The following is a 25,374-nucleotide window of genomic DNA, read 5'->3' as shown; positions in this document are numbered from 1 at the left end:
AATATCAAGTGGTGAAAATCTCCCAGAGATCTCCATCTCAACACCAGCACCCAGCTTCAGTCAACGACCAGCAAGCTACAGTGCAGGTCACCCTATGGCAAGCAACTAGCAACACAGGAACACAACCCCACCCATTAGCAGGAGGCTGCCTAAAAACATAATAAGGCCACAGGCACCCCAAAACACACCACCAGACCTGGACCTGTCCACCAGAAAGACAAGATCGAGCCTCAACCACCAGAACACAGACACTAGTCCCCCCCCACCAGGAAGCCTACACAACCTACTGAAACAACCTTAGCCATTGGGGACAGACACCAAAAACAATGGGAACTACAAATCTGTAGCCTGCAAAAAGGAGACCCCAAACACAGTAACATAAGCAAAATGAGAAGACAGAAAAACACACAGCAGGTGAAGGAGCAAGATAAAAACCTACCAGACCTAACAAATGAAGAGGTAATAGGAGGTCTACCTGAAAAAGAATTCAGAATAATGATAGTAAAGATGATCCAAGATTCTATTTCCAAGATCCAAAATCTTGGAAATAGAATAGACAAAATGCAAGAAACAGTTAACAAGGACCTAGAAGAACTAAAGATGAATCAAGCATCGATTAAAAACACAATAAATGAAATGAAAAATACTCTAGATGGGATCAATAGCAGAATAACTGAGGCAGAAGAATGGATAAGTGAGGTGGAAGATAAAATAGTGGAAATAACTGGCGCAGAGCAAAATAAAGAAAAAAGAATGAAAAGAACAAAGGAGAGTCTCAGAGACCTCTGGGACAACATTAAATGCACCAACATTCGAATTATAGGGGTTCCAGAAGAAGAAGAGAAAAAGAAAGGGACTGAGAAAATATTTGAAGAGATTATAGTTGAAAACTTCCCTAATATGGGAAAGGAAATAGTTAATCAAGTCCAGGAGGCACAGAGAGTCCTATACAGAATAAACCCAAGGAGAAATACACCAAGACACATATTAATCAAACTGTCAAAAATTAAACACAAAGAAATCATATTAAAAGCAACAAGGGAAAAACAACAAATAACACACAAGGAAATCCCCATCAGGTTAACAGCTGATCTCTCAGCAGAAACTCTACAAGCCAGAAGGGATGGCAGGACATAATTAAAATGAGGAAGGAGAAAACCCTGCAACCAAGATTACTCAACCCAGCAAGGATCTCATTCAGATTTGATGGAGAAATTGAAACCTTTACAGACAAGCAAAAGCTGAGAAAGTTCAGCACCACCAAACCAGCTTTACAACAAATGCTAAAGGAACTTCTCTAGGCAAGAAACACAACAGGAGGAAAATACCTACAATAACAAACCCCAAACAATTAAGGAATTGGGAATAGGAACATACATATCGAAAATTACCTTAAATGTAAATGGAATAAATGCTCCCACCAAAAGACACAGATTGGCTGAATGGATACAAAAAAAAAGGCCCATATATATGCTGTCTACAAGAGACCCACTTCAGACTTAGAGACACATACAGATTGAAAGTAAAGGTATGGAAAAAGATATTCCATGCAAATGGAAATCAAAAGAAAGCTGGAGTAGCAATTCTTATATCAGACAAAATGGACTTTAAAATAAAGACTACTAGAAGAGACAAAGAAGGACACTACATAATGATCAAGGGATCGACCCAAGAAAAAGATATAAGAATTGTAAATATTTATGCACCCAACATAGGAGCACCTGAATACACAAGGCAAATACTAACAGCCATAAAAGGGGAAATCAACAGTAACACACTCATAGTAGGGGACTTTAACACCCCACTTTCACCAATGGACAGATCATGCAACATGAAAATAAATAAGGAAACACAAGCTTTAAATGATACATTAAACAAGATGGACTTAATTCATATTTAGAGGACATTCCATCCAATAACAACAGAATACACATTTTTCTCAAGTGCTCATGGAACATTCTCCAGGATAGATCATATCTTGGGTCACAAATCAAGCCTTGGTAAATTTAAGAAAATTGAAATTGTATCAAGTATCTTTTCCGAGCACAACGCTATGAGACTAGACATCAATTACAGGAAAAGATCTGTAAAAAATACAAACACATGGAGGGTAAACAATACACTACTCAATAACGAAGTGATCACTGAAGAAATCAAAGAGGAACTTAAAAAATACCTAGAAACAAATGACAATGGAGACACGACGACCCAAAACCTATGGGACACAGCAAGAGCAGTTCTAGGGGCGAAGTTTATAGCAATACAATCCCACCTTAAGAAATCGGAAACATCTCAAGTAAACAACCTGACCCTGCACCTAAAGCAATTAGAGAAAGAAGAACAAAAAACCCCAAAAGTTAGCAGAAGGAAAGAAATCATAAAGATCAGATCAGAAATAAATGAAAAAGAAATGAAGGAAATGATAGCAAAGATCAATAAAACTAAAAGCTGGTTCTTTGAGAAGATAAACAAAATTGATAAAGCATTAGCCAGACTCATCAAGAAAACAAGGGAGAAGACTCAAATCAATAGAATTAGAAATGAAAAAGGTGAAGTAACAACTGACACTGCAGAAATACAAAAGATCATGAGAGATTACTACAAGAAACTCTATGCCAATAAAATGGACAACATGGAAGAAATGGACAAATTCGTAGAAATGCACAACCTGCCAAGACTGAATCAGGAAGAAATAGAAAATATGAATAGACCAATTACAAGCACTGAAATTGAAACTGTGATTAAAAATCTTCCAACAAACAAAAGCCCACGACCAGATGGCTTCACAGGCAAATTCTATCAAACATTTAGAGAAGAGCTAACACCTGTCCTTCTAAAACTCTTCCAAAATTTAGCAGAGGGAGGAGCACTCTCAAACTCATTCTACGAGGGCACCATCACCTTGATACCAAAACCAGGCAAGGATGTCACAAAGAAAGAAAACTACAGGCCAATATCACTGATGAACAGAGATGCAAAAATCCTCAACAAAATACTAGCAAACAGAATGCAACATCACATTAAAAGGATCATACACCATGGTCAAGTGGGGTTTATTCCAGGAATGCAAGGATTCTTCAATATATGCAAATCAATCAATGTGATACACCATATTAACAAACTGAAGAAGAAAAACCATATGATCATCTCAATAGATGCAGAGAAAGCTTTCGACAAAATTCAACACCCATTTATGATAAAAACCCTGCAGAAAGTAGGAATAGAGGGAACATTCCTCAACATAATAAAGGCCATATATGACAAACCCACAGCCAACATCGTCCTCAATGGTGAAAAAGTGAAACCATTTTCACTAAGATCAGGAACAAACAAGGCTGCCCACTCTCACCACTCTTATTCAACTTAGTTTTGGAAGTTTTAGCCACAGCAATCAGAGAAGAAAAGGAAATAAAAGGAATCCAAATTGGAAAAGAAGAAGTAAAGCTGTCACTGTTTGCAGATGACATGATAGTATACATAGAGAATCCTAAAGATGCTACCAGAAAACTACTAGAGCTAATCAATGAACTTGGTAAAGTTGCAGGATACAAAATTAATCCACAGAAATCTCTGGCATTCCTGTACACTAATGATGAAAAATCTGAAAGTGAAATCAAGAAAACACTCCCATTTACCATTGCAACAAAAAGAATAAAATATCTAGGAATAAACCTACCTAAGGAGACAAAAGACCTGTATGCAGAAAATTATAAGACACTGATGAAAGAAATTAAAGATGATACAAATAGATGGAGAGATATACCATGTTCCTGGATTGGAAGAATCAATATTGTGAAAATGACTCTACTACCCAAAGCAATCTACAGATTCAATGCAATCCCTATCAAACTACCACTGGCATTTTTCACAGAACTAGAATAAAAAATTTCAAAATTTGTTTGGAAAAACAAAAGACCCCGAATAGCCAAAGCAATCTTGAGAACGAAAAACGGAGCTGGAGGAATCAGGCTCCCTGACTTCAGACTATACTACAAAGCTACAGTAATCAAGACAGTGTGGTACTGGCACAAAAACAGAAAGATAATCAATGGAACAGGATAGAAAGCCCAGAGATAAACCCACGCACATATGGTCAACTTATCTTTGATAAAGGAGGCAGGAATGTACAGTGGAGAAAGGACAGCCTCTTCAATAAGTGGTGCTGGGAAAACTGGACAGGGACATGTAAAAGTATGAGATTAGATCATTCCCTAACACCATACACAAAAAGAAGCTCAAAGTGGATTAAAGACGTAAATGTAAGGCCAGAAACTATCAAACTCTTAGAGGAAAACATAGGCAGAACACTCTATGACATAAATCACAGCAAGATCCTTTTGGACCCACCTCCTAGAGGAATGGAAAAACAAAACAAAGATAAACAAATGGGACCTAATGAAACTGAAAAGCTTTGGCACAGCAAAGGAAACCATAAACAAGACCAAAAGACAACCCTCAGAATGGGAGAAAATATTTGCAAATGAAGCAACTGACAAAGGATTAATCTCCAAAATTTATAAGCAGCTCATGCAGCTCAATAGCAAAAAAAACAAACAACCCAATCCAAAAATGGGCAGAAGACTTAAATAGGCATTTCTCCAATGAAGATATACAGACTGCCAACAAACACATGAAAGGATGCTCAACATCATTAATCATTAGAGAAATGCAAATCAAAACTGCAATGAGATATCATTTCACACCAGTCAGAATGGCCATCATCAAGAAATCTAGAAACAATAAATGCTGGAGAGGGTGTGGAGAAAAGGGAACACTCTTGCACTGCTGGTGGGAATATGAATTGGTACAGCCACTATGGAGAACAGTATGGAGGTTCCTTAAAAAACTACAAATAGAACTACCATATGACCCAGCAATCCCACTACTAGGCATATACCCTGAGAAAACCATGATTCAAAAAGAGTCATGTACCAAAATGTTCATTGCAGCTCTATTCACAATAGCCCGGAGATGGAAACAACCTAAGTGTCCATCATCGGATGAATGGATAAAGAAGATGTGGCACATATATACAATGGAATATTACTCAGCCATAAAAAGAAACGAAACTGAGCTATTTGTTATGAGGTGGATAGACCTAGAGTCTGTCATACAGAGTGAAGTAAGTCAGAAAGAGAAAAACAAATACCGTATGCTAACACATATATATGGAATTTAAGGGGAAAAAATGTCATGAAGAACCTAGGGGTAAAACAGGAATAAAGGCACAGACCTACTTGAGAATGGACTTGAGGATATGGGGAGGGGGAAGGGTAAAGTGTGACAAGCGAAAGAGAGGCATGGACATATATACAGTACCAAACGTAAGGTGGATAGATAGTGGGAAGCAGCCGCATAGCATAGGGAGATCAGCTCTGTGCTTTGTGACCGCCTGGAGGGGTGGGATAGGGAGGGTGGGAGGGAGGGAGACGCAAGAGGGAAGGGATGTGGGAACAGATGTGTGTGTATGACTAATTCACTTTGTTATAAAGCAAAAACTAATAAAAAAAATAATAAACAGTCAAAGATGGTAAAAAAAAAAAAAAAAAAAGAGAAGCCACCACCATGAGAAGCTCATGTACTGCAACAAAGCATAGCCCCCACTTGCAGCAACAATAGAAAGCCTGCGGACAGCAATGAAGACCAACACAGCCAAAAATAAGTAAATAAAATATAAATAAATTCATTTAAAAAAAACACATCACATGATAGTGAAATTTAAAAAAAAGAAAGTATAATTCTTGTTCAGTTGGACATAAAATATCGATAGAGCCAAGACTTCAATTTAGCCTTATAAACATATGCAATTACATTAAGCCTAAACGTCTAATTCTCTATGACCATAAATATCTGTAAAACTATTTTATGTCCTTTTCTAAACAGTAAAATTTCAAAGCCAATGTACAGTTGTTTTCAAAACTGGTATGGCTGATGTTAGGAATCCAAATGAGTGTAATATGGTATTTTCCTGAGGGACACACAACAAATTTTTGCTAAAACAGTAATGCCTTAAGAATGACTATACCTTCCATAGAAAATATTGGTTTTACAAAGTTCTTTCAACCACATGCCACATAACTTCTCCTCAATTCTCTTCTGTTACGATCCCCTCAATCACAGTGGATACATATAGTAAGAATCCTTCAAATGTCTACTAGAGGAATATAATCTCTACAGACTGAATTCTCAGCAGTATATTGTAATTAAAGTCTCTTTTATAAAATAGAAAATAAAACCAAACCAAAGAAAAACACGCAGCTGCTCTGCAGCATGAACCCAATAGTGCAGATAGTGTCAATAACCAAGTAGGACCCTCAATGGTTTAGCAACAGTGACTGCCTAAAGGCCATGGAGAGTTTCCTCTTTCCTATATCAATAACTTTATAGATGCTTCACTCTATTATTTCCACAGAACAAAAAAGATAGAATGAAATGAGTATACCCTAAGCTTTAAGAGGTAAAAACCATGTTTTTCAATGAATGCTATCATTCAAATTCCTAAATGTGTGGTAAAAGTTACAATAAAAAGCAGCAGAATAAGCACTGAGCTCTCATAAGTACTTCACATGCCACGTGAATGTTCTCCTATGAAAAATGTGACCTTTGTACCAAATTATCTACAAGGAGGCTTGCAAGTCACAAATTCTGAAACCACAATCATTAAGTGTGTGTCCATATTTGAGGGTATCCTCAAATTCCTCCTTTTAACAAATATTAACTGAGCATCTTCTAAGCACAAAAGCCTTATCCTAAATGCTGTAGGGAGGAGATTGACCTTTAAGGGGCACTGAATTAAGAAGTGAAGTTAAGACATAGAAGAAAATAGGTTCACAAAAAAGTCTTTAATGTTTGTTGAATGATATAAAGTAGAAGGTGACAAGGACCATAAGAAAGATATTTAAGTTATGGGATTTCAAAAAGATGAAAGGAGGAAATTCTAGTTGTGAGGGTTAGAAAAGGTCAACAGGTAAATTAACATTTAAGCTGAGCTATGAAAAATGTTCTTATCCTTTCTGAATATGTGTGTGTTTACATATTATACATATATTATTCAGCATGGACATGAATAAATATTAAAACAGCTCAATATCAATGGAACAGTGCAGAACAGAGACAATGTCAAACTATAGACATCAGCATTTGGCAGTAGATTTGCCTCCAAAGTACACTCACTGTGGGTTATAAACAACTTCAGCTTGTTTCATTTCATTATATAACTAACATACGGAATCAGGAACCAACTCTGTAATTTTAAATGTTTAAAAGTAATTCACAAAATAGATGACCTATGGATAACTAAAATTTAACTCAAAGAAATTAATTGCAGCATTTTCAGAACCTCTCAGAGCCAAGTATGTGTGCATCCTTAGGGACATGACTTTGCTATTTCCAGTCACCACTAAGAGGTTTTCATATTTTCATAATTCATGGCACTTTATCATTTCTAGCTCCAAATTATTATGCACTGAAATATCGTTTTAGTTTTAAAAGATAAATTACTTTGACAATTCACAATCATTAGATAGAATTTTTTGAAGATATGCAGGTAATTGTAATAGTGTCAGATATATTTTTTAAACTGCAGATTACCACTACAGTTTTAAATAATTTTTTATCCCTTTATTTGGAGCATTTGTTTCCACATATTTTAAGCTTTTTTTTTCTTTTTTTTTCTTTCTTTCTTTCTTTTCTTTTTTTTTTTTTTTTTTTTTTGCGGTATGCGGGCCTCCCACTGCTGTGGCCTCTCCCGCCATGGACTACAGGCTCCAGATGCACAGGTCCAGTGGCCATGGCCCACGGGACCAGCCGCTCCATGGCATGTGGGATCCTCCTGGACCGGGGAACGAACCCACGTCCCCCGCATTGGCAGGCGGACCCTCAACCACTGCGCCACCAGGGAAGCCCTTTTTTTTTCTTTTTTAAATTTCTCCTTACTGTACAAAAGTAATTCATCCCAGAACATAAAATCATGTGGCTAGTGAATACATACTTTTCCAGAATACATCTAAATTCAAATATAAACATGACCACTATATTACTGACACAGTGTTCATACCTAAATCAGTAAATGGATTATACAGTCACACTGAAGTTGCTGGTAAAACTCTTCAACTATATTTTATGCTCCTTAAGGTAAAAATACTGTCTATTTAAAATTTTTTTCTACCACTGCAGCTACATGATAGGCACCCAATAAATACAGGTCAAATTGATAAATGGATGAATATATTTTAAATTTTTACTAAAATATCTATAATGTTTTACTTGTCTAATTCCAAATACACTGAAGGTAATTATTAGAGTGGCTCTTGTTATTATGTTGTAAAATATGCTCAATACTTAAAAGATAATGGGAAGAATTGATAATATGAGTGCAAAACTCTTTATGAGTTCTATAGCATCATAAAATCAGTGTTGCAAGTAGTTAGAACTAATCAAGTCTAGTTTTTTCCCTGATGAATTAATCCGACCCCTGTTTGAATACAGGACAGGACATCCACTATAGTTCTAGCTACAGGATACTGTTCTAGGAAACCCATTCTACCATGGAATACTCTAAATGTTACAAAGGTCTTACCCACAGTGAACAAAATATGCCTTTGTCTCTTCATCCTTTGAGCCAAAATTTTTCTTTCCTCCTTTCTTGTTTCAACTTCAAGTAAATGTACCCCCATGTCTAAATCAAAATACTTTTAAGAATTTAAAGACAATTATTATGACTACTCAGAGTCTTTGCATTTTTCAGGTGAAACATTCCTTCGTTAATATGACATAGTGTCTATCCCTTTCTTCAGGATGGTAGCCCTCCTCATATATGGCATTTCAATGATCTCAAATGGAGAATTGAAAACAAACATTCCAGATTTGCTCCTACGAGAGCAAAATACAAGAGTATTTAATTGAATCACATGAAATTGCCAACACTCAACCACTTTGAGCAACAAAAATGACAATTTAATATACCTCAACATAATAGCATTATCTTCCTTAATGTAAGCATTGCACATCCATCAATGCATCCTCAGGTTGCATTAGCTTTTTAGCAGCTATGCAACACCATACCATCATGTTAGGTTTGAGGCCAAGTAAATCCCACAGGTCATTTTCCCATCAACTGTTGGGCTTGTACAATGAATTTTACAGAATATTATAACACAGGAATTTACTTACCTGCCACTTACTAGTTTTGTTATTCTTAAAAATGTATTTTGATCTCTTAGAGAACCAAGGTAGCCTTAATCATATAGTGTTTACTATGTGCCAGTCATTGTCCAGTGGTTAGTTTAATCCTCATAACTACTGTGTGAGCTAGAATCATTAGCATAATTCCCCACATTTCAGATGAGGAAACAGTCACTAAGAGCTCGAGTGTACTCCCTTAACCACTGTATACCATACTGGCTCTCAATGTAAAGAAACTGACTTTCTCAAATGATTTGGTGGGGATTTAATAATATATACAGTGTATTTCATTATTTTCACCCCTTTCCTTTATCCAGCTAGTTCAATTAGATGCTATATACAATGGATTTTACCTACAAAATGCTGTCTCTGCATCGGACACTTCCTTTTCTATTCTTCCAGACTATTCTCTAGTTCTTAACACTTTTAATTTTTTTGAAATGCTGTCTATTGAAATTGCCTCTTAACTGGTATCTCCCCATCTTTGTCCATCTTTTCCCTACGCACTCTATATAATTCTGGGTCCTATTTCTCATCATATTCTCAATTTCTACTTTGTTTTTATACCAATTTTGCATATTATTCCCTCTTATACATTCTACCCCTTCGAAGAGAAAAAAATAAATAAGTAAAATATTCTGTTTTCTGATTTATTTTAATATTATGCTATTTTACCTAAATAGTAGGCCTCTTCTCTTACTTGTTTTTCATTCAAAGTCAAGCTGAAGAAAATATGAATAAAGACCCAAAGATCAATTTATAGAATTTATTTCTGTTAATAAAACCAGAATGCGAAGGCTGGGATCAGATAAGGATTCTGCAAATTAGGAACTATGGAGCCAAATGGCCTGGGTTGAAATCCCCATTCTATTATTTACAACTGGCTAACTTTGGTCAAGTCACTTAAGCTTTCTGTTCTTTAATTTCTTCATGTGTAAAATAAGGATGCTAATGGCATCTACCTCTTAAGATTGTGAAAACTAAATTAGTCAGTATTCTAAAGGGCTTAGAACAAGAGTCATTATTATTATGAAAAACACTGTAAATTAAATAAGAAACTTACATCTCATTGCTTAGGCAATAAGAAAGCCTCATCATTAAGGATTTTCATTGGCCAAGGTGCCTGGTCCTATACATTATGGATATTTATCTCAGTTCCTTTAACAGTCCCTCAAACAATGTTGTTTTCTAGACACTCCTGGTAAATGCTCATCTCCATCTGGCCTTTTGCCTATGGTCAGTCAACAGTTCCACTGGATTGTCCCAGGCCTCTGAGAAAGGTAATCTAAAGTGAATGACAAGAGTCAGCATGTCTCTTAGGAAAATAGTCAAAGGAATAATTGGACAGAGTAACATGAGAGAGAGAGTGGCATGGACTCAGGAGAATGTTGTAACAAAGGAGACAAAAAATAACATGTGTCTGAATAAAGGAGGTGGCTCATCTGAGTTTATGAATGAAAATTTATATCACTGGATAACTAATTAAATAAGAATGGTGTGGGAGAGAAAGTCAAGGATAGCTGCAAAACTTTGATATTTTGGCTGGTGATGCCACTAGCTACATGTGGAGCAAAGAAGAAGTAGGAATAGGGTAAGGATGATGAATTTACATTTGGATATGCAGAGTTTGAGATAAAAATTGAATAACCATATGGAAAAGTACATAAACAATTAGATATGAGAAACTGGTGTTCAGTGTCCCACTGACCCATTATCAGTACAGACTACTGTTGAATTGGTTTAGTCTCCCATGTTTGAGCATAAATTATAATGATCTAATTCTCACCTTCCATCTCACAGTTGACATACCTTGGTAAAGTGGCTGGCTGCAAAGCAATCTGTGACAACAGAGAGCACAAATATCTCTAGGGAAATCTCACCAGAAACTGTAACCTCATTAAAACAAAGCACTAACTTCCTGGGATAAACAGCAACCACAAGCAGATGAAACTACCTTTTATTTTAATATGCTCCCCTCCTCTACAGTGATCACCTTTCCAGTTGAATGCAGAGATACTCTAGAAAATAAGTTAACTAAAATAATAATTCTGACAATGATAGGCCCAGATAGCAGAGTAGAAAGGTCCTGAGCTCACCTCCTCTCACAAGCACACTAAAATCACAACTATTTGCAGAACGATCAATGAAAAACACTGGAAATTATCAGAAAAGATTTTCTACAACTAAAGACATAAGAAGGAACCACAAGAGATGGGTAGGAAGCACAGATTCATGAAATAGTCAAGTTCCATACCCCCAGTTGGCAATTCACAAACTGGAGAATAAATACATTGCAAAGCTTCTCCCATAGGAATGAGAGTTCTGAGCCCCATATTGGGCTCATAAGCTCAGGGTTCTTATATCAGGAAGATGAATCCTCAGAGCATTTGGTCTTGATGGCCAGTGGGGCTTAATTCTGGGAGCCCCACAGGGATGGGGGGAATAGAGATTTCACTATTAAAGGGTGAACATGAAATCTCACATGGTCTGGAACCCAGGGCAAAAGCAGTAATTTGATAGGAGCCTGTGCCAGAACTACCTGCTGGTGTTCTCCAGAGAGGAAGGAGGCAACTGCAGCTCACCCTGGGGACAAAGACTCTGATGGCAGCCATTCCTGTAAGCTCCTTCTACCATATGGACACTGGTGCTGGTGGGTGCCATTGTGGAAGCTCACTGACACCAAGACCTGGTCCCAGCCAACAGCCTGTAGACACCAGTGCTAGGATGCCTAAGGCCAAGCAACTACCTGGGCAGGTACACAGCCCCACAAATCCACAAACAGACTGCCTAAAAACCTCCTGAGCACACAGAAGCCTCTAAGACATGCTCCTGCCCACCAGAGGACCCAGGATCCAGCTCCACCCACCAGTGGGCAGAATCCACTGAGCCCTGGCTCTGCCCTCCAGGAAGGCTTCTCTAGCCTCTGGACTAGCCTCACCCACCAGGAGGCAGCCATCAGATGCAAGAAAACCATAATACCACAACCTGAAAACCCAGCCTGCCCACAGCAGGACAGACACTGCCCTGACACCCCATGGGCTCTGGCCCTGCCCACTAGCAGGCCAACACGAGCTTCGGAACACTCCAGACCCTGTACACAACTGTGTCAGGAACCAGCCCCTGCAACATGACATCAACTCTGGGATCACGGGGCCCTGCAACTAGATTCCAGGATTCGTCTGGCACTAACCCCAGGACCTGGCATCACCAACCACTGTACTGGCAACAGCCCCAGAGTCTTCTGGATCCTGACTCCACATACCAGTGAGCCAGAACTTATCCCACGGCCCTCTTGGGTCATCCAGCCCTACCAACCAGCAGATGTCAGCCTCTGCACAATGCAAGGCATTGCAACCAACTGAACTAAAAGCCAACCAAACCTACCAAAACACCACAGACAGCCCACTAAACTGAAGGACCCACACAGCCCTCTTAGGGGAAACCCCTAGAGCAAACATGTTGGGTGACAAAAAAGGAATGCGCTGCTGGGACACATAGGACATCTGTTACAGAAGGCCACTTCTCCAAGGTCAGGAAACATAACTAACCTTCAAGTATATGAAAATACAAACATCACCTCAGGAGAAATTAGGCAACAGAGGTACATGAACCAGATGAAGAAACAAGATAAAACCCCAGAAGAAGAACTAAATGAGGTAGAGATAGGCAATCTACCCAAGGAAGAGTTCAGGTAGTGATGTTAAAGATGATCAAAGACCTCAGAAGAAAGACATTCCATCTGAAAGCAACAGAATACAAGTTGCACATGGAACATTCTTTTCAAGTGTACATGAACATTCTCCAGGACAGATCACATGCTAAGCCACAAAACAAACCTCAGGAAATTTAAGAAAATTGAAATAATATCAAACATCTTTCCAACCACAATGCTATGAGACTAGAAATCAGCTACAAGAAAAAAAAACTGCAAAAAACACAAACACGTGGACACTAAACAATATACTACTAAACAACCAATGGATCACTGAAGAAATCAAAGAGGAAATCAAAAAATACCTAGAGACAAATGAACACAAAAATACTTTGATCCAAAACCTATGGGACAGAGCAAAAGCAGTTCTAAGAGGGAAGTCTACAGCAATACAAGCTCATGTCAGGATATAAGAAAAAGTTCAAACAATTTAATCTTACACCTAAAGAAACTGGAGAAAGAAGAACAAATAAAACTCAAAATTATTAGAAGGAAAGAAATTATAAAAATCATAGCAAAAATAAATGACACAGAGACTAAAAAAAAAAAAAATCAGAAAAACATCAGTTAAACTAAAAGCTGGTTCTCTGAAAAGATGAACAAAATTGATAAACCTTTAGCCTAACCTAATGAGAAAAAAAAGGGAGAGGGCCCAAATCATTAAAATCAGAAACAAAAAAGGAGAAGTTACAACTGATACCACAGAAATAAGAAAGATCATAAGAAGACTACTACAAATAACTATATGCCAATAAAATGGAAACCTAGAATAAGTGGACAAATACTTAAAAACATACAATCTCCCAATACTGAACCACGAAGAAATAGAATATATGAACAGACCAAATACCAGTATTGAAATTGAATCAGTAATTAAAATACTCCCAACAAACAAAAGTCCAGGACGAGATGACTTCACAGGTTAATACTATCAAACATTTACAGAAGAGTTAACACCTATTCTTCTAAAACTATTTCAAAAAAATTGCAAAGACAGGAAGATTTCCGAAATCATTCTATGAGGCCAGCATCACCCTGATACCAATACCAGACAAAAATACTGCAAAAAAAAGAAAATTACAAGCTAATATCACTGATGAACATATATGCAAAAATCCTCAAAAGAATACTAGCAAAATAACTCCAAAAATACATCAAAGGATCACACAACATGATCAATGGGATTTATCCCAGGGATGCAAGGATTTTTCATTATCTGCAAATCAATCAGTCTGATACACCACATTAATAAACTAAAGAATAAAAACCATGTCAATAAATGCAGAAAAGGCTTTTGACAAAATTCAACATCCATTTATTATAACTCTCTAGAATGTGAGCATAAAGGAAACATACCTCAACCTAATAAAGGCCATATATGAAAAACCCACAGCTAATAGCATACTCAACAGTATAAATCTATAAGAATTTCCTCTAAGACAAGGCTGCCCACTCTCACCAGTTTTATTCAACATTGTATTGGAAGTCCTAGACATAGCAATTACAGAAGAAAAAATAAATAAAAGAAATCCAAATTGGTAAGGAAGAAATAAAACTGTCACTGTTTGCAGTTGAAATGGTACTATCCACAGAAAAACCTAAAGCAGCCACCATAAAACAAGTAGAGCTCATCAATGAATTTGGTAACTTTGCTGGATACAAAAATAATATACAGAAATCTGTTGCATTTCTGTATACTATCTATGAAATATCAGGAAGATATCCCATTTATCATTGCATCAATAAGAATAAAATAACTAGAAATAAACCTACCTGAGGAGGCAAAAGACCTGTATCCCAAAAACTGTAAGATGCTGATGAAAGAAACTGAAGATGACACAAACAGATGGGAAGGTATACCATGTTCTTGGACTGGAACATGTGAGATATATATATATATATATATATATATATATATATATATATATATATACACACACACACACACACACACACACACACACATATAAACAAAATGGCATATTAGACATAAAAAATAATGAAATTTTACATTTGCAACAACATGAATGGACTTGGAGGGTACTATGCTAAGTGAAATAAGACAGAGAACAACAAATACTGGATGATATCATTTATATATGGAATCTAAAAAAATACAACAAACTAGTGAGTATAACAAAAAGGAAACAGACTCACAGATATAAAGAACAAAACTAGTGGTTCCCAATGGGGAGATGAAAGGTGGGAGGGGCAATACAGGGGGAGAGGACTAAGAGGTCTAAACTATTATGTATAAAATAAGCTACAAAGATATACTATACAACACAGGGGATATATCCAATACTTTATAATAACTATAAATGGAGTACAACCCTTAAAATTTGTGAATCAGTATATTGTACACCTGAAACATAATATTACACATCAACTATACTGCAATAAAAATAAACAAAATTATTAACCATGAAAAAATGTAATTCTGCCTCCTTGCTCTTACTCCATTACACAAAGTATTTGTATTAGGAAACTGAGTTTGCACTTTATTTTCAAATAACAAGTTATTAACTGTCAAAAAGCAGGTGATAATTGATATCACTTTTAAAACGCTTTAAAGCAATATTTTATAAAATCAGCAGTTGACCTCAAAAAGTGAGACTAAACCCACAAACTTCCAATTATGTAAGAATTGGATCACATTAAATTTATGTAAGACTGAGGAAAATACAAAATCAAGGCTAGATTATTCCACAGAAAGATCATAAATGAGCTAAACATTAATGATTATTAAGAACAAAACACAAAGATTGCTTTCATCAAATTAAAATGAAATAAAGTAAAAAAGAAATTCAATCTTTGGGTTGAAGGACTTCCCTGGTGGTGCAGAGGTTGAGAATCTGCCTGCCAATGCAGGGGACACGGGTTTGAGCCCTGGTCCGGGATGACCCCACAAACCGCGGAGCAACTAAGCCCGTGTGCCACAACTACTGAGCCTGAGGTCTAGAGCCTGCAAACCACAACTACTGAGCCTGCGTGCCACAGCTACGGAAGCCTGCATGCCTAGAGCCCGTGCTCCACAACAAGAGAAGCCACCACAGTGAGAAGCCCACGTACCACAGCAAAGAGTAGCCCCTGCTTGCCACAACTAGAGAAAGCCTGGGAGCAGAAACAAAGACCCAATGCAGCCAAAAATAAATAAATAAATCTATAAGAAAATCACTAAAATAACTAAAAACAGGAAAGTATCATCTTGATCACATTTTAACTTATACCATGTCTTCCAGAACAATTTTTTTAAATTCAAATTCTTACCTCTCTCCATTCTTTATTTCCAACTCCTTGTACATACAAGACACAAACTACAAAAGATGAAAAAATAAATATATCTAAACGTTTTTTTATAAATATCAGATATAAATGTATCCAATTTATTTTTCAGCTGTACAAAAGCTATATTAAAATTAGTTCCTAGTTCCTAGCCTTACTCTGGCATGAAAATTGCTAATAAATCATCACATGATGAAAATGTTTTATAAAAAAGCAATAAACAATATCAGGTCTTTAGAACTTAGCATGTATAGAGCTAGGCACAAAAAAATATAACAATTATTTGCTAATGTCTTCAATTGCATTATGCTACAGATATAGATAAAAAAAATTTTTTTAACTAAGGTTAAACAGTTAGAAATATTTCAGTATATTACCAGTCATAAGTCAAGCTCTTCCTAGGATACTTACAATGCTCAAAACCATCATAAGAAGGATATGTGGAGCAAATCATATGCCACATTTAATATTTGCAACTCCTATCTTCAATGTTTGTAAACAAGTAAGAAATCCTATGAACCACAAAAGGAAGTTGCAAAAAAGGGAGATTAAGAGTTTGGGGTGGGCTTCCCTGGTGGCGCGGTGGTTGGGAGTCTGCCTGCCGATGAGGGGGACACGGGTTCGTGCCCTGGCCCGGGAGGATCCCGCGTGCCGCGGGGCGGCTGGGCCCATGAGCCGTGGCCGCTGAGCCTGTGCGTCTGGAGCCTGTGCTCTGCAGCGGGAGGGGCCACAGCAGTGGGAGGCCCGTGTACCGCAAAAAAAAAAAAAAAAAAAAAAGAGTTTGGGGTAAAGATTAAGGGATAAAAATATCCCACCTACTTGTCAATGGGCCCCAGGAATTTTTAATACCCACAAAGTTTAATGCCTTTTCTCCAGTGACTACCTCAAGAATTCTTCTGTCAACTGACACAGCCTCTCTCCTGTAATTAAACCACACAGGTTCACACATTTGTAGAGATGGAGAGCTGCTGGATATCAGCTTCTAAATATTACAAGATTTGGAATCACTACTTGATTTATACATTATTTCTGTTGTTTTCTAATTTAAACTGTCTCATTTTACAAGTTATCTCCAATTTTCAATATATATAATTGGGAATCAAAAACTTCAGCTCATTCAAGATGTTATATAATTCACTTGGTTGTACATACCTTTATATACTGCATTTATTCACAACAAAAGAAAAATGATTACTCTGACTTGATCATAAAATTATGGCCCATTACAGTTGTCTTTCAAAGATAATTTCTACCATATGGCTATACAATGAGGTTTAATTTCAAAGTGAACTGCCCTACATTGCAGTCATCTGCATTGTCATCTTATTCTCAAAATGCTAAGCAATTCCCTCTCTTTAGCCAGAGTACTGCCCAGGTAGATGAGAATGCAGGGCCTGAGACTATACTCCATCTTGCTTTCTAGGCTTTAAAACAATATTTAAATAAGAACTATGATTTTCATACAACTTTTTGCAAAATCAAGTAAAATAAGTAGACTATTTCAAAAAGCAAGTAATAGGGCTTCCCTGGTGGCGCAGTGGTTGAGAGTCCGCCTGCCGATGCAGGGGACACGGGTTCGTGCCCTGGTCTGGGAGGATCCCACATGCCGTGGAGCGGCTGGGCCCATGAGCCATGGCCGCTGATCCTGCGCGTCCGGAGCCTGTGCTCCACAACAGGAGAGGCCACAACAGTGAGAGGCCCGTGTACTGCAAAAAAAAAAAAAAAAAAAAAGCAAGTAATAGATACTTACTTGGATCAGATTTAGAAAATGTGTCTCTGTCAAGAAGATTTCTGTTGAATAAAAGAGAAAATGTTAGATGAATATAATACCAAAATATTTGTATAAATATAAATGTATATATATGAATGATGACTTGAAAGTTCCAAAAGTTAAATTTGTGCTTCGTATTCATCCTCCATTAATTGGTAATAATTTATAATACCTAAATTACATTTTTATGTTTAATACTTATAATAAAAATCTCATGTTTACCCTGTTGTATTCTTCCACCAGGACTACCACTCATGTGCATTTATCTGTACCGTGCTTGTTATTTGAAGGGCCTTTTTTCATATCAACCTGATAGCCTTTCATATTTCAGGTTCTTAAAAGTTACTTCTTCTATGGAATCACTATACACTAAGAAAATAAAAACACAGTCAACGGAACAACACAGAGGAAAAAAAAAATGGGACTACGCCTTCAAATATTCCCAGAAAGAAACTATCAGACATGTTTATATTTAGAATTAAGTCAAAGACCACTAGTCAGAAATCATATTAAAATAATCCTTCTGTCCCCTAAGCAGACACTATAACTCCAGCAATGACTGGCAAACAGTAAATTTAAAACATTTCCATTTGAGAATATACTATGTTATATATTTATAAAGGTAGCTCTCCACTCACATGGAAATTCTCCAGCCTTTCCTATGTGTCTAGTGTTGCTCATTAAGTGTCCTAAAAAATGTAATTCAGCTCTTTCTTTCAGAGTTCATAAAAGTCGAGGAGAGATGACAGTGCAAATATTGCAGTGTGCTTGGGACTCAAAAACTATGTTATACACATTTAAAAGCAAATAATGTGATTTTGGTGCCTTATTTATCTTTAAAAAAATAAAAACCCTACAATCTTTAACCATAAACACAAAACAATGGATTTCTATCAACAATAAAGATAAATATTCTTAATCATAGACTTTACTTGCCACATTATTTCTTCTAGCCATTATGATCCATAACATACAGTATGTAAGGTCAAAACAAACAAACAAACAAACAAAAAACCTTAGATCCTTTATAATATGAGGGGAAGAAAACTCCATAAACTCTTCATAACTTAGTTCCTGAACTTTGCAATTTAGCTTTCCCATTGCTATTTGACAATACATTTCAGCTATAATTTGATCATATGAATAAAATAGAATAAACTATCTCTGACTAGATTTAATTCCCCAAAGACTATTATACTCAAAGTTATATGATTTTAAAAGTTTGTAAAAGGCAAATATTCTTACATGATAAGAATCACTGCAAAAGACCAGTGATTATCAAAATGCATCATAAACTTAGGACTGATGAGAGGAATGCAAGATTTTTTCCTCCCTAATATCCCATTAGAAACAAAGCACTTTCACATTAAGTTAAAAGAGAGGTATTATTGTGAAGGCTATTGTATAAAAAAAAGAAAATAACTGAGGGTCAGAGAAACTGAGTAAATGAATAAGAGCACACAGCCCAGTACAGAATATTCAAATGAAGTCAACGTTTTGAATCTGATTTCCCTGTTCTTTACAAAATGCTACATTGTCTGGAGAAGTCAGGGAGAAACAACTTGTTTTCCTGACTGTTGGAAATGTAGAAGGCCTCCCATTATACCTACTCTTTGAGCCACTAGGGTATGACATAAAATAAATTTTTGTTTATAGACGAATGTGAGGGGAGATGCCACCTATGCTATGAACAAAGAGAACTAGGATAGGGTGCCAAACATAACTGTACTTAGTCACAGAAAAATATCTTTGTTTTCTATATAAAGCACTTTAAAAAACACACACACACACCACCCCTCACCAGATTTATATAGGAAGGTTACTCTTCCCTCCATGAGGCTGTCTTTTGCTCGAGTTAGGATGCCTTTAACATTATGCCTACAATTTTATAATGGAACGTTGAATTTGAAAATTATAAAAATCCTGAACAGGTCTTTCTATTCTATAAACCTTGATGTAGCTAAAACAAGAAAGAGAGCAAACTCCTGAAAAGAAATTATGGAGAAATACAGTGCATTAGTCAGAAAACTTACCTGAAGAAATAACCTAATCAAAAATTTAATCTGTGAATTGCATGATTTGCTCTAGTAACCACTCATCTCAAATTCCAATTAAAATGTCTGGACTTAAGAGTATGATTGAAATATCATAACTAAAGCTAAAGTGCAATCAATTAAACTCTAACCTGTATGAAGAAGTACTAGGTTAATGGAAGAGGCATATTTTGCATGATGCCTGAAATAGGAGTAGATAAGGAAGAAGTTAGTAACACCTTTCCAGGACGATCCAGGAGAAAAGGTTCCCTGACTTCCCCCTTTATAATTCAATCCTCATTGATATTAATCTCTTAAAACAGGCAGATGCATCAATCTACCTTCTCTTGATGACAATAGTCAATTAGCTCATCCGACAACACTGCTTACTCTGATTTTATGCTCAACAAGCCACCTTCCAATTTTAAGATGGCTTCTCATATAGTTATTAGCACAGCACTGTGCTGAGTGACCAAGATGAATATTACAGTTTACTTGACCATTATAGTTTTTATTCTCAACTGGCATTCCAAGACCCATACTGAACAGCCAGTTAACCTCTTAAAATGACATCTCAGACTTGTCTTTCTCTAACAGGAAAACTGCAATTCCATTTAAATTTCAGAGCAATTCTGCAAGTATTTTTCAAGAAAATATTCTATGCCCAAGACCTAACTAAGCACTAACTAATTAAACATGTTCTCAAATCTCAAGATGCCTGAACTTTACTAAGAGGACAAACTCAGAAATAAATAGCAATATTGGATGGTATATAAAATAACAGTTTATTATGGGGAGAAGGAACAGTAAAATAGAGTAAAATTAATTCAACTACAAATAAAAAACATCAGGTACAATAGTTAGCTCTTAACCAAATTATTTTTTTAAATATACTAGAAAAATAAACAATTTATAGGTATGTCTATATAATAAAAATAGTCTAAACAAATGTATATCTTGAAATAATTGCCTTATTTTTTTAAGGTTAAGTATCCTTTTCTGTTACAATTATATAATGAGACTTTATTAGTGGAAAACTGAAAATTCTAATTATTCACATGTAAAATGAGCGTAACAACACCATCTATTAAGGTAAAGGATATTTGTAAATGAGTTAACCTACAAGTTGTAGGCCTGCTCCTAATTCTTTCCAACTCAGTAAATGAAATCAGCTAATAAATATTGTTCTTAGTGTAGTAAATATTGAATTTTTTAATTCCTTTAAAAGGGAAGCAAATATTACTATCCTAACACAGATGCATTTTTAAAAAGAAAATCTACTTGGTATATATTATGAATTCTAAAGTTAATAGTTTCACAGTAAAGACAATTTTACTATTTGTGACTTTTTAAAGTGCTAATTTTAAAAAAGCACACAATATATTTGTTTTTGGGAATAAATCTTCAAACTGAAGTTATGAAGTGAGTTCCAAAAAGCTACTTGTGGCCAGAACTTAGACAACATGTAACGAGGCTCCACTGCTGTACCTGAGTGGAATTGTTCTATTTAATTTTTAATAAGAACAAAAATATAGCTTATAAATAGAGCCAAATTAAAAATTGCTCTATTTAATTTTCCATATGAACAAAAATATAGCCTATGAATAGAGCCAAACAATGCTTTATCATTTTAAAAACACAGTCCAGCATAAATTTTCTACATGTGGACAGAGAACCACATCTCTGCATAAATATAACTGCCTCTGAGAATTGTTCTGTATCTATAAACAGAATGACACTGGGTTTAATTAAAATATAGGAAATTATTAGAGGACTTTTATTTACCTGTTTTTCAACTTAGTCTCAGGATCAACTGACCGCCTGCAAGGTCTTTACTAAATATTGCTTAGGCAACCACAGAACCTAGTTGGCACATAAGCAAAGGTCTGTACAAATGAACGGCTTTAGTATCCAATCAAAAGCGTCACCTTTTTCACTTTAGGTATGATGAGGTGTTTTATTATGGAAAAAAGAGTAGAAGAGGAAGGTGGCATATTAGAGCTTTGCCCTAATAAGTAACCCATTAACTGAATAACACCTGAGTGAGGAAAATATAAACATGCCCCATGTCACTGGGTCATGTCTAGGGCCCTTACCTTGGGCATTATATTGTCTTAAGGACTGGAATTAAGAAGTTCTTGGCATGCATATATATATATATATATATATATATATATATATATATATATATATATATATATTTTATGCATATAACACACAAAATGGTTTTCCGAGTTTTTTAAATAACGACAGGGAAATCAAAACTTGTTTTGAGCAACTGAAAGGAAATTTATCGAATCTTTGGAAGTCACTTGAATGCAATATTTAATTCTCTATGACTTATTTATGCATTATTTTTATTCTTTGACCAAATATTATAGCTGGAAATTTAGCATGCAAATTTAAGGAAAAAACTATTTTCCTGAACCTAAAATTTCTACGGCAAATAGAAACACTGTACTGAAAAACACTAGGGAAACACTGTACTGAAACAGTAAAACTTTAGAAATGAAAAAAATAAAGTATTTTGAAACTGAAGCTTACTAAAAAGCCAGAATTAGCTAGAATCTAAGACACCAAGTAATTCTAAAGGGTAGGGTCATTGGAAAGTACTTAACAAGTTTATCAGCTTTCAAGAAAATAAGAATAGACATTCAGGTTTGAAGTTGTACAAATAGACTAAAATTTCAGCTCAGCAGCAGCCACATTTCATAGCCTGAGCATACAAGTAGAACTTTATCGTGTATGATATATATTACTCAATGAAAACTAGTAATAAAATAAACTTTATTTTTCAGTTTTTGCTGAAAATTGTTGTTTTAAAGTATTTATTTATTAGTACTGTTGAGCTGAAAAGGTCAGTAATAAAATATACAGTTTCAACCTTTGCCTGGGTTGAATTTGGTATAATACTAAGAGAATTTGAGGGGAAGATAATTAATGGTGAAAATTTTTTTCTGTATTCACCTGTGATTGATATTCTTGAAATTTATTTAAAGGAAACTCAGGGCTTTTCAGAATCTGACATGTCAGAGCTCTGTTTGCCTGAGCTAAGGTAAACAGAAGAACACTTTGGTTTGAAGTAATATATAGGGTTAACTCAGGGTGATACAAGCTTTTAGAAAAAAAGATGGGTTTTACAAAACCCAATCCCTGATTTCAGCCAAAGAAGAGAAACAACATTTATGTTAAAAATGGGAAGGATAAAAGAAACTGAGAACAGAATATGAGTCTTCTTAAAAACCTAAAACTTACGTACAAAACTAATTTCATTATATTTTCCACAGTCTTGTAGCCTCTCTATTTCCTATCTCAGTAAGTGGCAATAATGGAAGGCAGAATTATGGTCCGCCAAACATATCAGGTCTTAATCTCTGGGTCCAATTAATGTGACCCTTATTTAGGGGGAAAAAAGGTCTGTGCAGATGTGATTAAATTTATTGATTCTGTGATTAGGCATTTATCCTGGATTATCTGGGTGGGCCCTAAATGCAATCAATCACATATCCTAATAAGAACAAGGCAGAGGGAGATTTGACACAGAGGAGAGAGTGATGTGAACAGAGCAGAGAGAGATGTGTGGGCTCTAGCCTTGAAGACCCAAATGATGCAGCCACAAGCCAAGGCATGCCAGCAGCCACAAGAAGCTGGAAAAGAGCAAGGAACGGCTTCTCCACCAGAACCCCCAGAGGGAAAGCAGCCCTACTAACATCTTGGTTTCAGCCAAGTGACACTCTATTTACACTTCTGGCCTCCAGAACTGTAAGAATAAATTTCTGTAGTTTTAAGTCAACAAGTTTGTGATAATTTGTTACAACAGCTACAGGAAATTAATACAGCAACAGGGTTCAACCCATCTCTCTTCCAAGCAAGACTCCAATCATCCTTCCCCTCCATCTCCTTCCGCTAATGCTTCCCCCACCTTGGCTTCTGCTTCCAAGTCCCAACTACAGCCCAGACCTTAGAGCTAGCTCTTAACTTGTCTTCCTGCTTCCTGTCTCCCAGTTCATTTACCAAGATGTCTCCAAGAGAAAGTTCTCTACAGTAAAACCTGACCAAATGGCTCCCCTGCATAAAACCCATTACCAACAGAAATTCCAAACTCCTTAAAATAGTACTACATACCTGCCACATTCTGATCCCGGCTTTATCTCTAGTTGCACTTCTATCCATATTCCATATCATAGACTCTGTTCCAGACACTTCAGATTTTTTACAGTCCCTTAATCTAATATTGCCTCAAATTTCTGTACTATTATTTTACCCTGTCCCTAAAATTTCCTCAGCAACCTCATTTCTGCTGGGAAATGTGAATTCCTCTTTCAGCCTTTCCTCATTTTTGTACCCCGAGAAGATAAAACTGATTATTCCCTCCATCTGCTCCATCATACTCAACATGAACCTATGTCATAAATTCCTCACTTACTATTTATTTACTTAGTTGGGTGCCAGGCACTGTGCTGAGCACTTTATATATATTTTTTTAATATTTAAAATTTTATTCAAAATTTTGCAATCTTCATACTTAAAAATTGGCAGGCCCTACCTCTTATAGTGGCATGGCTAATGCCACCACTTGCTTCTTTTTTTGTGCTGAGCACTTTATTTATTTATTTCAACAACTTTATCGGAGTATAATTGCTTTATAATGTTGTGTTAGTTTCTGTTTTATAACCAAGTGAATCAGTTATACATATACATATATCCCCATAACTCTTCCCTCTTGCGTCTCACTCCCTCCCACCCTCCCTATCCCACCACTCTAGGTGGCAACGAAGAACCGAGCTGATCTCCCTGTGTAATGCAGTTGCTTCCCACTAGCTATCTATTTTACATTTGGTAGTGTATATCTGTCCATGCCACTCTCTCAGTTTGTCCCAGCTTACCCTTCCCCCTCCCCGTATCCTCAAGTCCATTCTCTAGTAGGTCTGCATCTTTATTCCCGTCTTGCCCCTAGGTTCTTCATGACCACTTTTTTTGTTGTTTTTTAGATTCCATATATGTGTATTAGCATACAGTATGTGTTTTTCTCTCTCTGACTTACTTCACTCTGTATGACAGACTCTAGGTTCATCCACCTCACTACAAATAACTCAATTTTATTTCTTTTATGGCTGAGTAATATTTCATTGTATATATGTGTCACATCTTCTTTACCATTCATCTGTTGATGGACACTTAGGTTGCTTCCATGACTCTTTTTGAATTATGGTTTTCTCAGGAGATATGCCCAGTAGTGGGATTGCTGGGTCATATGGTAGTTGCATATTTAGTTTTTTAAGGAACCTCCATACTGTTCTCCATAGTAGCTGTATCAATTTACATTCCCACAAACAGTGCAAGAGGATTCCTTTTTCTCCACACCCTCTCCAGCATTTATTTTTTGTAGA

The 25,374-nt window shown here is 36.2% G+C and overlaps 1 protein-coding gene across 1 annotated transcript in view; it reads right to left on the bottom strand.

Moving 5' to 3' along the window:
* Positions 1 to 25,374, bottom strand: part of CPNE8 (copine 8) — a gene marked incomplete at its 3' end in the record, with an annotated part of 339,332 nt that overhangs the window by 267,864 nt on the left and 46,094 nt on the right. Inside the window, exons 2-3 of the mRNA XM_082635327.1 lie at positions 17,931 to 17,971; positions 16,166 to 16,212 (exon numbers count right to left, since the gene is read on the bottom strand). Coding sequence (XP_082491453.1) covers positions 16,166 to 16,212; positions 17,931 to 17,971 — 88 coding nt within the window. The remainder of the gene's footprint in view (positions 1 to 16,165; positions 16,213 to 17,930; positions 17,972 to 25,374) is intronic.

The sequence above is a fragment of the Mesoplodon mirus genome, assembly GCF_964341445.2.
Source record: "Mesoplodon mirus genome assembly, chromosome: 11".
Lineage (NCBI taxonomy): Eukaryota > Metazoa > Chordata > Mammalia > Artiodactyla > Ziphiidae > Mesoplodon > Mesoplodon mirus.
Note: the sequence above shows the minus strand (reverse complement) of the source record. Positions and strands in the feature narration are given on the sequence as shown.